Genomic DNA, 15,903 nt, shown 5'->3' with positions numbered 1-15,903 from the left:
AAGACTCTTCCAGCTCGATCTGTTGGACAAATGGTCCGGATCGCATCTTCACATGCACCAGAGGATGCGTCTGTCACCAAAAGCCAGGTTCTCCCTTCTGTGGTGGCTACAGATTTCTCACCTCGTCGAGGGTCTGTGATTCGGAATTCAGGACTGGATCCTGTTAACCACGGACGCAAGCCTCAGAGGTTGGGGAGCAGTCACCCAGAGGGTGCAATTTTCAAGGAAGATGTCAAGTCAGGAAGTCACCCTTCCCATCAACATTCTGGAACTCAGGGCCATATACAAAGCCCTTCTGCAGGCCTCATATCTTCTTCAGGGTCGGGCCATTCAGGTCCAGTTGGACAATGTGACGTACATAAACTGACAGGGCGGAACGAAAAGCAGAGCAGCAATTTCAGAGGTGTCAAGAATTCTCCTCTGGGCAGAAATAAAATGCTGTGACGCTGTCAGTGGTCTTCATTCCGGGAGTAGATATCTGGGAAGCAGACTTCCTCAGCAGACACAACCTGCACCCGGGGAGTGGGGCCTTCACCCGGAGTGTTCAGTTGCTTGACTGGGGATATCCTCACATCGACATGATGGCCTCTCGTCTCAACAAGAAGCTCAAGCGGTATTGTTCCAGGTCAAGGGACCCACAAGCAGTGGCCTTAAACGCTCTGAAGACTCCATGGGTCTATCAGATTGTGTACTTGTTTCCTCCAATTCCTCTGATCCCAAGAATTCTAAAAAGGGAAAAGGTTCAAGCAATACTCATTGCTCCGGACTGGCCAAGAAGGGCCTGGTACGTGGAACTTCTGGAGATGCTCCTCGAAGATCTGTGGGCTCTACCTCTTTGCGAGGATCTTCTGCAACAGGGCCTGTTCGTCTATCAGGACTTACCGCGGCAACGTTTGACGGCATGGAAGTTGAACAGCTGATTCTAGCCAGAAGAGGGATCCCTAACAAAGTTATCCCAACTATGATCCAAGCCAGGGAGGTGGTAACGTCTAAGCATTACCACCGTATTTGGAAGAAATATGTTTCTTGGTGTGAGAGCAGAAATTTTTCTGAGGTGGAATTTCACCTGGGACGTTTCCTGCTTTTTCTTCAGGCAGTTGTGGATGTTGGCCTACGTCTGGGTTCCATAAAAGTCCAGATTTCGGCCTTGTCCATTTTCTTTCAAAAACAATTGGCTTCTCTTCCTGAGGTCCAGACGTTCTTGAAAGGTGTTCTGCGCATCCAACCTCCCTTTGTGCCTCACACTGCACCTTGGGATCTCAATTTTACTGCTGCAGTTCCTCCAATCGGACTGGTTTGAACCGTTACAGGAAGTGGACGTAAAATATCTTGCGTTGAAGACCGTCACACTGTTGGCCTCGACGTCCGCAAGACATGTGTCTGAGCTGGGGGCTTTGTCTCACAAGAACCCATATTTAATTTTCCATGAAGACAGAGCTGAACTCAGAACTCCTCAGCAATATCTTCCTAAAGTGGTGTCTGCGTTTCACATTGACCAACCTATTGTGGTTCCAGTTATCAGCGACACTTCTTCTACTTCAAAGTCTTTGGATATTATGAGGGCTTTGAAGGTATACGTAAAGAGGACAGCTCGTCACAGAAAATCCGACTCGCTGTTCGTTCTCTATGATCCCAATAAAATTGAGTGCCCTGCTTCAAAGCAGACAGTTTCACGCTGGATCAGGCTCACTATCCAGCATGCTTATTCCACGGCAGGTTTGCCGGTTCCAAAATCTGTACAGGCCCACTCTACTAGGTCGGTGGGTTCTTCCTGGGCGGCTGCCCGGTGTGTCTCGGCTTTACAGCTCTGCCGAGCGGCTACTTGGTCTGGTTCGAACATGTTTGTTAAGTTCTACAAGTTCGATACTTTGGTCTCTAAGGAGCTTCAGTTTGGTCAATCAGTTCTGCAGGAACCTCAGCACTCTCCCACCCGGTTTGGGAGCTTTGATACATCCCCATGGTACTAAATGGAATCCCAGTATCCTCTAGGATTTACCGGAAGGTAATTAAAATCCTTTCTCGTAGTCCATAGAAGATACTGGGCGTCTACCCAGTGCTTCGTTCTACCTGCACTGTTACTTGGTTCAGTTGTTGCTGTTCCTGTTTAAAGTTGGGTTAGCTTAGCTTTCCTCTGGTTTGTATGTTCTGGTTCGGAATCTCACCACTATCCTTTTATATACTTCTCTTAAAGTATTTCCGTCTCCTTGGGCACAGTTTCCTAGACTGAGTCTGGTAGGAGGGGCATAAAGGGAGGAGTCAGCCCACACTATACAATTCTTAAAGTACCCATGACTCCTAGTGGAACCATCTATACCCCATGGTTCTAAATGTAACCCCAGTATCCTCTACGAACTACGAGAAAAGGATTTACCGGTAGGTAATTTAAAATCCTATTTTATCATTTTAAGGGTGTGGTATGTAGGGTCGACAGTGTCTAGGTTGACAGTAAGTAGGTCGACATGGTTTCTAGGCCGATATGTACTAGGTCGACATGAGTTTTTTTTTTCTTCACTTTTTTTTTTTTTGTGTCGCTTTCTCCGTGCATTGACCGGGAACCCCAATTAGTGCACCGTGTCCCCTCGCATGGCTCGCTTCGCTCGTTATAATTCCCAATTGTAGTCCACGTGGATCGTAAAGTTTGAAAAAGTTCAAAAAATTTGAAAAACCTCATGTCGACTTTTGTCATGTCAACCTAGAGTACCTGGAGACCATGTCGGCCTACTTACTGTTGACCTATAGTGACCAGATACCATCATTTTATACCTCCTGCCCATCTTTCTATCATTACTGTAGCAATGGGTGTAAAATAGGTGTTTGTGGGGGGGGGGGGGGGGGGTTTACACTTTCACTCCTCTTCTGCACTCATGCTGTCACAACTACTACATCATATAAAGTTATGGGGCCCATACGTCTGGGATGGATTGCCTCAAATCCCCATTCTGATGGGTTTGGGGTATTTGGTAAATCCTTTATTTATTTTTGTTTTATTTTTTAAATCACTTTGTAGGTTGTATCTATGCCTTTTTCATCAGATTGTATTGCCTAAACCTGTACATGTTGTTTTGTATGACCTGTTTCAACAATAGTATGTGCATTGAATAGTAACTGTGCCTTTTGTTGTGCAAGACACTGCAGAACAACCAAAATCCTAAGTAATACAAAATGTTTAGTAAAAAGAAATGGAAAGTTTTTGCTTAGTTATGATGGAAGTTCCCTTGGGTGATAATTATAACCCTCTCACAAAAAGATGTAGCTCACATCTGTACATGCTCTGATAACAGGAACACTATGCTACATTCCATTTTCAGCTTCTTCTAAGTAGTTGAATTTATTTTCAAGTGAATTAATAGCCATATAATGCTGCAATATATGAATATTTATGTATAGAACACCAGCATATTATTGCAATCATGAACCAATAAATTAATATAAACAAGACGGGTCAATCTTACAATAGAGTGTGTGTGTGTGTGTGTGTGTGTGTGTGTGTGTGTGTGTGTGTGTGTGTGTGTGTGTGTGTGTGTGTGTGTGTGTGTGTATATGTATATATATATATATATATATAAATATAAAAATAATGTGACTGTAAGAAAAAGTGCATTTCAAGTTTATGCTCTGCTCTTTCTCTCACCAACCAATCCTTTTTCCAAGTAATCATCTCTTCTTGGTCCTCCAGTCCATGCCGTCTCTTTAAAACTTTCAACACTCTCCTTCGCCCCATCCTCCCTCACTGCCACTGATTTTGCCTCCTTCTTCATCTCCGAAATTGAGGAAATCCGACTCAACATCTCCTCCCGTCACTCCTCTGCTGCCTCCATCATCCTTCCACCTCCATCTATCCCACCCTGTCCTTCTGTCCCACTTCAGACAAGGAAGTCCACTCCCTCATCTTATCCTCCCCCTCCCCTCCCGTCTTCTCTGCCTTCTCTCTCCCCCACTGCCTGCTCCCACTTTCCTCATCTCTTTAACCTATCGCTCTCTACCGGCATCTTTCCCTCACCATTCAAACATGCTCTGGTCTCGCCTATTCTCTAAAAAACAACCAAAGAGCCTTCATCACTCACGAACTTCCACCCCATCTCTCTTCTCCCATTCACCTCCAAACTACTTGAACAACTGGTCTACAGTCGTCTCACAAGCTACCTCTCTGACAACTCCATCCTTGATCCACTACAATCTGGCTTTTGCCAGCTCCACTCCACCGAGACTGCCCTGGTGAAAGTCACCAATTACCTGCTTTCGGCCAAATCCAGGGGCCACTTCTCTCTGCTCATCCTTCTGGACCTCTCTGCTTCCTCTGACACCGTGGATCATCCTCTGCTCCTCTGCACACTCCAAAACGTTGGCCTCTCTAGCACTGTCTTTGACTGGTTTAAGTCTTACCTTACTAACCGCTCCTTCCCTGTGTCTGCCTCCGGCACCACCTCACACCCTTCCATTTTCCCCGTTGGTGTCCCTCAGGGTTCTGTCCTAGGCACCCTTCTGTTCTCCCTGTACACCTCTTCCCTGGGTGCGCTTATTAACGCCTTTGGCCTTTAATACCACCTCTATGCTGATGACACACAATTCTACCTCTCCTCTCCTGATCTGTTCCCTTCTGCCCTCTCTCAGGTTTCCAGCTGCCTCACCGCCATCTCCTCCTGGATGTCTGAGCGCTCTCTGAAGCTCAACATGGACAAAACTGAACGCATTATCTTTCCCCCAGCCAGAGCAACACCCCCTACCAATATCTCTATCACTGTTGACAACACCATCATCTCCCCCGTTCCCCAACTCCGCTGCTTGGGCGTCACTCTCCTTTGCACCTCACATCCAAGCTCTGGCACAATCCTGTCAGTTCCAGCTACGCAACATTGCTCGCATCAGGCCATTTCTCTCCCAGAGTGCAACTAAAAGTATCATCCACTCACTGGTCATCGAACGACTCGACTACTGCAATGTTCTCCTCACTGGCCTCACCTTCTCCCATCTTGCTCCCCTCCAATCTGTCCTCAACTCCGCAGCTTGGCTTATCTTCCTCTCCCGCCGCTCCACATCTGTCACTCCCTTTCAACAAAATCTACACTGGCTCCCATTCCCCTACATAATCCTCTTCAAACTCCTCACCCTCACATACAAGGCCATCTCTAATTCCACTGCTCCCTACATCTCCATCCTCCTCTCTCTTCATACTCCCGCCCCCTACGGTCGGCCAACGAGAGTCTGTCCTGGTCACTGCTTCCCAAGCTCGAGTTCAAGATTGTGCTCCATTAGACTCTCCCCGACCTTGCAAAGCTTCAAACGGGCACTAAAAACCCACCTATTCATCAAAGCATCCCCTTCCGATGCATAACGTAGTCCTGAGGCTGCTCCTCCATCCCCCTGCCTCATTCCTTGAGCATCTCTGCTTTGCTTAAATACTGCCATCCGACTACCACCGGCTTGCTTGCACCTCATGTCATCTGTCTGTCGCCCCTTCCCACTAGATTGTTAGCTCTTCTGAGCAGGGCCCTCTTTCCTCTTGTGAAAGCCCTCTTCTCGACACGTTTCACTCGCAGCTATCTCCTACTTAGTGACCATCTTTACCCGCTTTTTCTCCTGCTGGTAAAGGCTCATCTCTATCTATGGCCACCAGCCCCAAGTAGTAGAAAGATTACTCGCTCGCTACTTACATCTTAGCTGTGGGGGTAATTCAGAGTTGCTCGCAGCAGCAAATTTGTTAGCAGTTGGGCAAAACTATGTGCACTGCAGGTGGGGCAGCTATAACGTGCATGCAGAGAGAGTAAGATTTGGGTGGGTTATTTTGTTTCTATGCAGGGTAAATACTGGCTGCTTTATTTTTACACTGCAATTTAGATTTCAGTTTGAACACACCCCACCCAAATCTAACTCTCTCTGCACATGTTATATCTGACCCCCCTGCAGTGTACATGGTTTTGCCCAACTGCTACCAAATTTGCTGATGCGATCAACTCTGAATTAGGCCCTGTATTATGTTTTGAGAATTGTGGTGCGCTTTGTTACCTGTACTCTATTTTTGTTTATTTACTGTAATGCTAAGTTTTGTCTCCCTGTACTGTCCTTTGTACGGTGCTGCAAAACACTTGTGGTGCCTTATAAATAAAATGTAATAATAATAAAACAGTGATGTATGTACAGTCCTCCATGGTGTTTGTGTACTGTATAGCAAGAAAGTGAAAGTACGTTTTGTGGGCCCGATTGAGCATGACACGCAGAAGTGCGAAATCGCTATTAGTTGATTTCTGCACTTCTGCGCATGCGTCTCTCGGCAGGGCGATGGACCCGGCATGCGGCGCGGCCTTGCCCTCTGCTGGGCAGCCCCCCGCATGCTAGAGAAAGGTGTTGTAGTTTTTCGCAAACCTACAACTCAACCTGAATTAGGCCCTAAGTAAACTTTCTAGAATGATACTTTGGTAAAATAACTTAGGGGGCCATTTATCATCACATATTCAATGCAATCAGGGCAAGATATTCTTAACCAGGATCGCAATATGCGATCACCTGCATGGACAAGGGCTATGAAAGGAGTCCGTCCCTGTGATGTGCTGTGGGGGATGCAACTGCCGGTGGGAATGGAGAGATCGCAGCAGGTATCGGACTGCAGCAGTCCCTCCTACATATATACGGGTAATCACTAATATTTATAGCTAACTCCCAAAGCAAAAGCCACAAATATACAATGATAACTGGACCCCTTAGTGAGGTTAATAAGATACGAGAAAAAAATAACTCAATAGGCAAATTTTGGAGGGGAATTTCTGGAGGACAATATCTTGACTCACCAGAATCGCAGCCGTGTTTGCATCTTGCAGGTATTTTATCAGGCACTGGTGGTCATTCCGAGTAGCAGCAGTGCAAACGCTAGGCCGCCGCCCTCTGGGAGTGTATCTTAGCCACAAAATGCCGGTGGTGGGGGCGAGCACAACAAAGCCCCTTGAGAGCTCGTGGCAGGCTGCGCTCGTCACAGGTTCTTTCTCCGGCAGGGTCCACAGGTTAGCCACAGGATAACGTTGGGATATGATGAAGCGACTGTGGATTTATACCAATCGGTCAAAGCTTTTCGGCCTCCCAGCATGCAATGGGCCCGTCCATACATCCCCGCCTCCTGGCTCAGGCAAATCAGGTTTTTGTTTGGTGCGGCAGGAGCCAGACCATGGTCAGAGGGCTGCTGGCTTTCAGTAGCCCTAAGCTTTCTTATAATATTTTTATAGTCTTACTATTTTTTTCTTGAGTGATCTTTCTAAAAAGCGTCTTATACATACCTTAGAGTCACTCCAACAACTCTCCGCCAGGTTGCGACAACGCTTACCCACAAGTACAGTGCTGTTTCGGCGGGCGTCTGCATCGGATATACTAGCAGGTCCAGCAGACGTTACCAGGCTGTGGCCAGAGCACGGGGAGAAGGTAAGGCATCGGTTTTGCTTAGATGGGGAATACGGACACAGCCGCACTGTTTTGGGAGGAGACTACCAAACAGTCGCTGACGTGGCTGCCACCTCTGGTGCACCAGCGCTAGGCCTCAGGGATCATAGGCATGAGGCCGCGATCCCTAGGGTTGATGTCAACAGTGGGGAGTCAGACACTCTCCTGGTCGCCCCTACCCCCGGTTCATGACCAGTTTCCTCCGAGTCTCCCACCATGAACTGTTTTCCCGCTTCCGTCTGAGACGCTGTATACGAAGGGAACCCAGGCGCAGCATAGGCGGCTATATGACTGGTGCATCTATGTTAACTGAGCGTCTGTTCACTATAGGTTCATGGAGCGGCAGTATACACTAGTAGCGTCTGTATCCACTCGGCGTTCACAAACGTATTGATCAGTCCTGGAAGCGGGGTGAGTCTCTGTATCCCACTCTACTGAGTATGGGTAATACAGCACTAAGTCTCTATCTAACTTTTGAGTACGAATAGTTAGATAAGTGCCTATTGCATATGAGTCTGTATACTATTACTGTTTCTTTCGCTATGCGTCTGAATACGGTAGATCTGTTTAAACATGATTCAGTAATATGTTCTCCTACATACTTGAAATGTATTTGTAGTTGATGATGTGCTCATATTGCTTATTATACTAATGTATAACATGTGACTGACTGCTAATGTAATTGCTGACTTTCCTATATATTCTGTCAGGTTTTTTTTCTATTCCAATCCTCAATGCTGGCGCAAAGCAGGGTAAGGACGGATTGTATGTCACTTTAAAAAGCTTAAAGTGATTACAGTCACAAATTGTGTAGTACACTGTGGAAGTGTTGATTATTTATCATGTCTAAAAGCGGCAAAGGTGAGGCCAACTCCTGTACCAGGGATAGGTTACACAATTAACCCTTACATGCAGCTTCTCAACTGCAGTTTATTACTTCCAGCAGTAGACTCTCAAAAGAAACCGGCTGATAAGCCAGTGGTAAGTAAATCTACATCCTCACAGGCTACACGTTTCAGATGAGGATTCCACGGAGGATGAAAGCTCAATAAACTCTGGTTCTGTATACGAAGAGGAGGAGGAAGGTCTCGGCTCAGTGGATATAGCGGAGTTAATTAAAGCAATGAAAGCCATTCTATCCTTAGAAGATTCAGCAGAGCCTGTGTTAAAAACCAAGGCACCTGTGTTTAAACGTCCCAAAGCGGTTAAGACTGAGTTTCCGGGGTCAGTTCAGCTGATGGAAATCATTGAAGAGGCTTGGGCTACGCCCAATAAAAAGTTTAGAATCCCTAGGAAATGTAATTCTAATTATCCTCTTCCAGCTGTGGATTGTTTAAAAAGGGAGGTGGCTCCCAAGGTAGATATGCATATGATTCGATTAGTGTGAAAATCTACATTACCTTTGCCTTCAACATCATTAAATGATGTCACGGATAGGAGAGTGGATGGTTTTTTAAAAAACTATTTTCCCTGTCTGGGGCAGTCATAAGACCACCCATGGCTTCAGCTTGGATGGCAAAGGCAGTGGCTGCCTGGGCTGATGCATTGGAGGGGGATTTTTCAATGGCATCTAGTGAGCAAAAATCCCATATAGCACATATAAAACAGGCTGCGATGTTCTTCGAAGAAGCAGCAGTGGATATGGGTACTATTGCCTCAAGGGCACCCACTTCAACAAGAGCTGCTCGCAGAGCAGTTTGGCTACGTACATGGAAAGCTGATGCAGAATCTAAGAAGGTTTTGGAATCTTTGCCTTTTTCTGGAGATATTCTTTTTGGTAAAGAATTGACAGATCTTTTGGAGAAAAAAAGTGATGGCAGGCAGCACCAATTAAACAAGTCTGGTAAGACTAAAAAGCATCGGGCTACCCGAGGACCGGTTGGTAAAACAGAAATAAGCCATCAGCCTGATGGTGCGGGCCTCCACCTGGGGAATCCGAGGGTGGGGGGCCGAATTCAGTTTGCACAGATCTGGCAGCAGTCTACAACAGATGCCTGGGTGCAGGAAGCTGTATCTCTCGATTATGCTTTTGCCTTCAAGAAGCATCCTCCTCAAAGGTTTTGTTTGTACCAGCCCGTCTCTGGTAGAGACGAAGGCCAGGGCTTTGCAAGAGGCAGTTCAGAAATTGCTTCAGTCAGTAGTAATAATTCTAGTTCCTCCTGCACAACCAGGACAGGGTTTTTACTCCAACCTGTTTCTAGTTTAGAAGCCAAATGGGTCATTCTCGCCCATTCTCAATCTCAAAGTGCTGAACAAATACATTTGGGTACCTCGGTTTCATATGGAGACTTTACGTTCCATCATTTTGGCCATGAAGCCAGGGGATTATATGGTATTCCTGGATAAACAGGATACTTACCTACATGTTCCTATAGCACTGTCCCATCAGTGCTATCTCAGGTTCGCTATCCTCCAACAGCAATTTCAGTTCCAGGCCCTACCTTTTTGGGTTAGCCACAGCCTCCAGAGTATTTACCAAAATTTATGGTGGTAATGGCACCTTATCTCCGCCAGCAGGGGATAAGAATTTTTCCATACTTCTACGATCTTTTAATCCTAGCACAGTCTCGGGATTTGCTCCAATGTCATCTACAACAGAAAAATAACGTGTCTGCAAAGGCACGGGAGGCTCATAAATTGGGCAAAATCGTCTCTGGTTCCGTCACAATGGATGACTCACTTGGGGGCTGTACTGGATTCAAGCATTCAGAGAGTAATTTTACCTTTGAACAAGATATCCAAAGTTCAGTCAAGGATTCAGGAGTTGCTACACAGTAAAAAGGTATCCATTCATGCAGCAATGCGTGTGATGGGATTGATGGTGTCAACATTCGACATGGTGGAGTATGCACAGTTCCACTCGAGGCCTATGCAGCATCTGATCCTTGCCAAATGGAATGGGTTTCATCAGATGATAAAAATGCAGACTATGGTTCTTACGATTGGTGTATGAAGGTCATTAGCCTGGTGGCTACAGACATCCCACCTGGACAAGGGGAGACCCTTTTGGATATCGGATTGGGAAATTCTGACAACGGATGCCAGTCTCCAGGGCTGGGGAGCAGTGTCAGTAAGGTTTTGTTTCCAGGGGCAATGGACCAAGGAAGAAGGTTGCCTGCCAATAAATATATTGGAACTTTGGGCCATATACATGGCACTGATTCAGGCAAAGGACATTCTTGGGGGGAAAACCAGTTCAGATCCACTCACAATGCGACGGCAGTAGCGTACCTCAACCATCAGGGAGGAACTCGCAGCCAAAAAGCTATGAAGGAGGTAAGTCGCACACTAAAGTGGGCAGAACTTCATCATCCAGACTTGTCTGCAGTGTTCGTTCCGGGAGTCCTAAACTGGGAAGTGAATTTTCTCAGTCGACACGCCATTCAGGCAAGTGAATGGGCTCTACACCCAGAGGTCTTCCAGACTCAAGTCGACAGGTGGGGGTTGCCAGAGATAGATCTCATGGCGTCCCGCCAGAACAACAAAGTTCTCGCATACGGGTCAAGAACAAAGGATCCCAGAGCGATCTTTATAGATGCCCTGCGGTGAGATGGGACTTTAATCTGGCCTATGTGTCTCCAATCACCTTATTACCCAGGGTGGTGAGAAAGATAAAGCAAGGAAAGGATGCCGTGATACTAATAGCTCAGGCTTGGCCCAGAAGACATTGGTACACCGATCTGCAGAGAATGTTGATGGATGCTCCAGTCTTGCTCCCTCAACGTCCAGATCTACTGATGCAGGGTCCTTGTTATTGCAGACATCTGTATCGACTGTCTTTGACGGCGTGGCTTTTGAAACCTCTATCCTGAAGTCAAGAGGATTCTCACAACAGATAATTAAAACAATGCTCAGAGCAAGGAAACCTTCCTCCGCTCGCATTTATCACTGAATATGGCAAACCTATATTTATTGGTGCAGTGTACGTAAAATGGACCCTAGATCTTTCAGAGTTTCCAGGGTCTTAGCATTCCTTCAGGCAGGAATGGATAAAGGTTTGAAGGTGGCTTCCGTGAGAGTGCAAGTGTCAGCATTGACTGTATGGTTCCATAATAAAATTGCCAAGTACAGAATGTGCATACTTTTTTCTAGGGAATGCTGCGCATTCAACCTCCTTTTGTTCCTCCTACAGTGCCTTGGGACTTAAATTTAGTCCTAAAGGCCCTTCAAGTTGCCCTATTTCAACCACTTAATAAAGTGGATCTTAAATGGTTGACAGCTAAAGTTCTCTTTCTACTGGCCATGGCGTCAGCTAGAAGAGTATCAGATCTAGGGGCATTGTTATGTCGCCCTCCTCCATTTCTGATCATTTATCCAGATAGAGCAGTTCTCAGAACTAAATATGGGTATCTTCCCAAGGTGGTGTCTAAATTTCACCTTAACAAAGAAATTGTAGTCCCGACTTTCCAGGAACCGGGCCTTTCTGCGGGAGCTGCGTCGCTGAACGTGGTCCGTGCTTTAAGGATCTACGTGGATCGTACCAGTGCCATCAGAAAGACAGATTCTCTCTTCATTCTCTACGGATTTCACAAGAGAGGATGGCCTGCTGATAAGCAGACACTGGCAAGGTGGCTTCGGATGACTATTTCAGAAGTATATTCTCAACCTGATCTCCCTGTTCCGGCTAATGTCTCTGCTCACTCTACACGTAAGGTAGGTCCATCATGGGCAGCACAACATGATGCTTCAGCAGAACAGATATGTAAGGCAGTCACATGGTCTTCCATTAACGCATTCATTAGACATTATGCCATGGATACCTTTGCCTCTCATGATGCTGAATTCGGGCGAAGGATTCTCCTGTCCAATGAGGAGCGTCCCCCACCACTAAATTGCTTTGGGAAATCCCATTGTTATCCTGTGGATAACCTGTGCACCCTGCCGGAGAAATATACGTTATGGTAAGAACTTACCGTTGATAACTGTATTTCTCCTAAGTCCACGGGATCCATAGGGATCCCACCCTGGCTCACCTGATTTGAGGATCCTTTTTCTCCTTAACCTCTTCCTTCTTGTACGGAAGGGTGTGCATGTGTGTTCTCGCCTGATTACGGCTATATATGATGCTCCTACTTGAGCTTTGGGAATACAACTGATTTTGTCTGAGCCAGGAGGCGGGGATATATGGACGGGCCCGTTGCATGCTGGGAGGCCGAAAAGCTTTGACCGATTGGTGCAAATCCGCTGTCGCTTCATCATATCCCAATGTTATCCTGTGGATCTAGGAGAAATACCGTTATCAACGGTAAGTTCTTACCATAACGTATATTTTTCCACTCACGAGTAGGAATAGTCCCTGCTAGTCGGCATGCCGACAGTTGGGATTTTCAGGGTTCGGGATGTAGTGGTCGGTATTGTGACCGGCAGTCACATTACTACACCACGTAAGGAATGTGTGATGAAAGCTGCTTTATCACTAACCATTCCTAGGCTAAGCTACAAAATGGCGATAATGAATAATTATAGTTCATGCAGAAATTAAGAGTGTATCCTAGGTATTATTGTTTATATAGCGATACCATATTGCTGTACAGAGACTATTGAGTCACCCATCCCCTTCCCCATTGGAGCCTACAGTCTAAATTCACTAACACTCAGACAGCACCACTCACATTTTACCTGCAAGCAATTCTTCTATTTACAGGTACATTTTACAATTCAAAGTGTATGCATCCTTACATGTTCGTTTATTGTTGTCCATATAAAATATAATTGTTATTAATCCTGCTTTTTCTCTTCCAAATGCAGAAGTCCAAATTTGTGCATTATGCTGATGTGTTCCCTCTTAAAGACTTTGGTTTCAAGCCCGATCCTGACCAATACATGCTGGCAGTAGGATGGGTGGAGTTAGTGGCTGGAATACTGCTGGCTGTCGGTCCTCAGATTCTGCAAGAGATTAGTAACTTCGTGCTGAGTATAATAATGATTGGTATGAATGGTTGAGTTCATCTTCCTGTTTACTTCTGTTGGGCGTTTAACTTGAAATGTCTAAAGCTACAATACTGTTCAAGCTGAGTAGGGTGAAAGGGCTCGGTTAGGTAGTACGTGCAGGGAGGCACCCTTACCCTCCATTATAAATATGTGCCACGGGAGCCTTTTCACAATGGGAGAAGAGGGGGCCACAGAATACGGAATCTCTCTAGTCTCCATTTCGAAATGTAAATAGGTTTTAGGAGGGGAGGGAGATTTCCAATGTTGAGCAGTTGTGGCCCTAGCAGATATGACAATGTGCCCATGGACATAACTAGCAGATTTGAGATACTAATGTTAAAGGGCCAGAGAGGGTTCCAGGGTTAATGTAATTATTATTTATTACTAGTTATTTATATAGGGCACACACATTCTGCAGCGCTTTACAGAGAATATTTGGCCATTCACATCAGTCCCTGCCCCATTGGAGCTTACAATCTATATTCCCTACCACATGTACACAGACACATTCACGCTAGGGTTAATTTTATTGGGATCCTATTAGCCTACCAGTATATTTTTGGAGTCTGGGAGGAAACCCACGCAAGTACTTAAACATCATGTAGAAGAGAAAACACTGCAATCCATAAACGGTTATAACGCGGGACAGTTAAACAGTACTTTTTAGACACCCAAGCAATCGTCAATATTCACATGCATCCGCGCCCAAACAGACGGTTTAGCCTTGTAAAATGGCTAAACCTGTCTAAAGTCCAGATTTGGCCTCCCAAAATGCCGAGTTTGCACACATTTTTTTCTGGCGCCTCAGGAGACTACGAGAAAAAGAATTTCCTCCTTGGCTGCTGGGCGCCCGAACGGCAGAACAGTTGAATTCCTGCCATCTAGTGGCGGCCGCGAGAAAAACAATTGAATTCCCACCTGTAAGTGCTGTTTTGTTACATCTGTGATGTGAATAAAACAAAAATAATTAAAAAAAAAAAAAGATGATGCTACTCCGCCCGGAGTGTCTCAGTCGTGTTGGTCGTCTTGCGTTGGATGGCATATATACATTAGGTGTATGAGGACACATAAGTATTATATCTAATACCTTTCTGACAATCCGTATTTCTTGTTTCTTTCATCCCTCATTTAGAGAAATGAACTAACCAATGTCATTTGTAGCTAGTTCAAGGGTTGAGAAATTTACTTTGAGAGGGCTTTATCAAAACTTAAAATATAATTTATTAATTATTTGCAGGCATATTGTGGTGCCTAGATATAAAGATACATAGCTTAGGGGTATTTGTAAAGATTGGGGAGAAGAATTAATGAAATCCGCTATAAATTTCTTGCCTAAACACACCGAGAAGTGGTGGCTTGCACAAGCCTCAGAAGAGAAAATTTACCCTTTGGTCTATTACATATTATAGTTTCAATCCTCAAAAGCTATTGAGATGTCAGACTTCAGTGATTTGCACGGTTTCAATTGTACGTTCCTCTGGAGTTTGTGTAATCATGTTACCCTTGTTCTTCAAAACATTACTACTCTGATATTACTCCCTATTGTTTGTTCCCTTCAGGTGCAATCTACACTATTTTAGTACTTAATGAACCAGTCGCCATGTGTGCTCCTGCTACTATCTCTCTGGGACTTCTCTTGTTGCTTAACATCCGGGGGCGAGGCAAAAGATCCAAATCGAAGCCTGAGTGAGAATAACTGGACGTCTTGTGGACCGACGCCGGACCAATCACTTTCATAGTGTAAACCACTGTCTTACAATGTGGGGACTTTTAAGAAGTATTGTGAGCCTTCTATCTGTCTATGTTAACCATCTTGCTATTCAGCAAGTCAAATATTGCTCAGCTGTTTATAACTGAGATTAAAACAAATTGTCATACTGCTAAAACGTGCGGATGAGTGTTTATAATCGGAGTACAGATAATCATATGTTTTCCAATAATAAAGCCATTTATTTTCAACAAAAACACACAGTATGTTACTTGCTTCCTTTTATTTCATGTCACCACTTTAATGGAATGTATTTGTACTGTTTCATTACAAGCAGTCCAGGGTCACAATAAATATAATGTTCAGTAAAAACCTACATACAATGTTACAACATTGTCTAGCACTGTTAATATATTCTGGAATTAAATTGACAGAATACTTTGAAAAAGTGAATCTTCAAAAAAGTGGCCTGTAATCTACAGATGCTCATAATGAATTTTATTATCAGACCAAAGTAACATGACTCCCCTGGGGCCTATTTTGTGATATAACTCCTGAAAACACCAGTTTTCTGGTGGTACCCGCAATTAATAAGTATTCATCGATTGGGGGACCGCAGTAGATCTCCGAGATTACACCCATTAGCAAATACAATATGTGATAAGCCACTCGTCATTTCTACTCTTCTGCTACGCTATTCTTGTGTTTCTAAATTGAGTGCGAATTTACCAGGAGGCACCACAGACTTTAAAAATGGCAATAGAAGGACAAGCTGTATCTGTCAGCTGCTAACCCCATACATGCCTGATAGAGAAAGCTGCACAAAATTGAAGTTGCTCAAT

At 45.1% G+C, this 15,903-nt stretch overlaps 1 protein-coding gene across 1 annotated transcript in view; it reads left to right on the top strand.

Moving 5' to 3' along the window:
- The window catches only part of TMEM35B (transmembrane protein 35B), a 45,827-nt gene extending 30,509 nt beyond the window's left edge, over nt 1-15,318 (top strand). The window contains exons 2-3 of the mRNA XM_063954418.1: nt 13,171-13,351; nt 14,913-15,318. Of these exons, the coding sequence (XP_063810488.1) occupies nt 13,171-13,351; nt 14,913-15,043 (312 nt within the window). The 3' untranslated portion in view covers nt 15,044-15,318. The remainder of the gene's footprint in view (nt 1-13,170; nt 13,352-14,912) is intronic.
- Nucleotides 15,319-15,903: the final 585 nt, after the last annotated feature.

This window comes from Pseudophryne corroboree, chromosome 2 (genome assembly GCF_028390025.1).
Source record: "Pseudophryne corroboree isolate aPseCor3 chromosome 2, aPseCor3.hap2, whole genome shotgun sequence".
Lineage (NCBI taxonomy): Eukaryota > Metazoa > Chordata > Amphibia > Anura > Myobatrachidae > Pseudophryne > Pseudophryne corroboree.
Note: the sequence above shows the minus strand (reverse complement) of the source record. Positions and strands in the feature narration are given on the sequence as shown.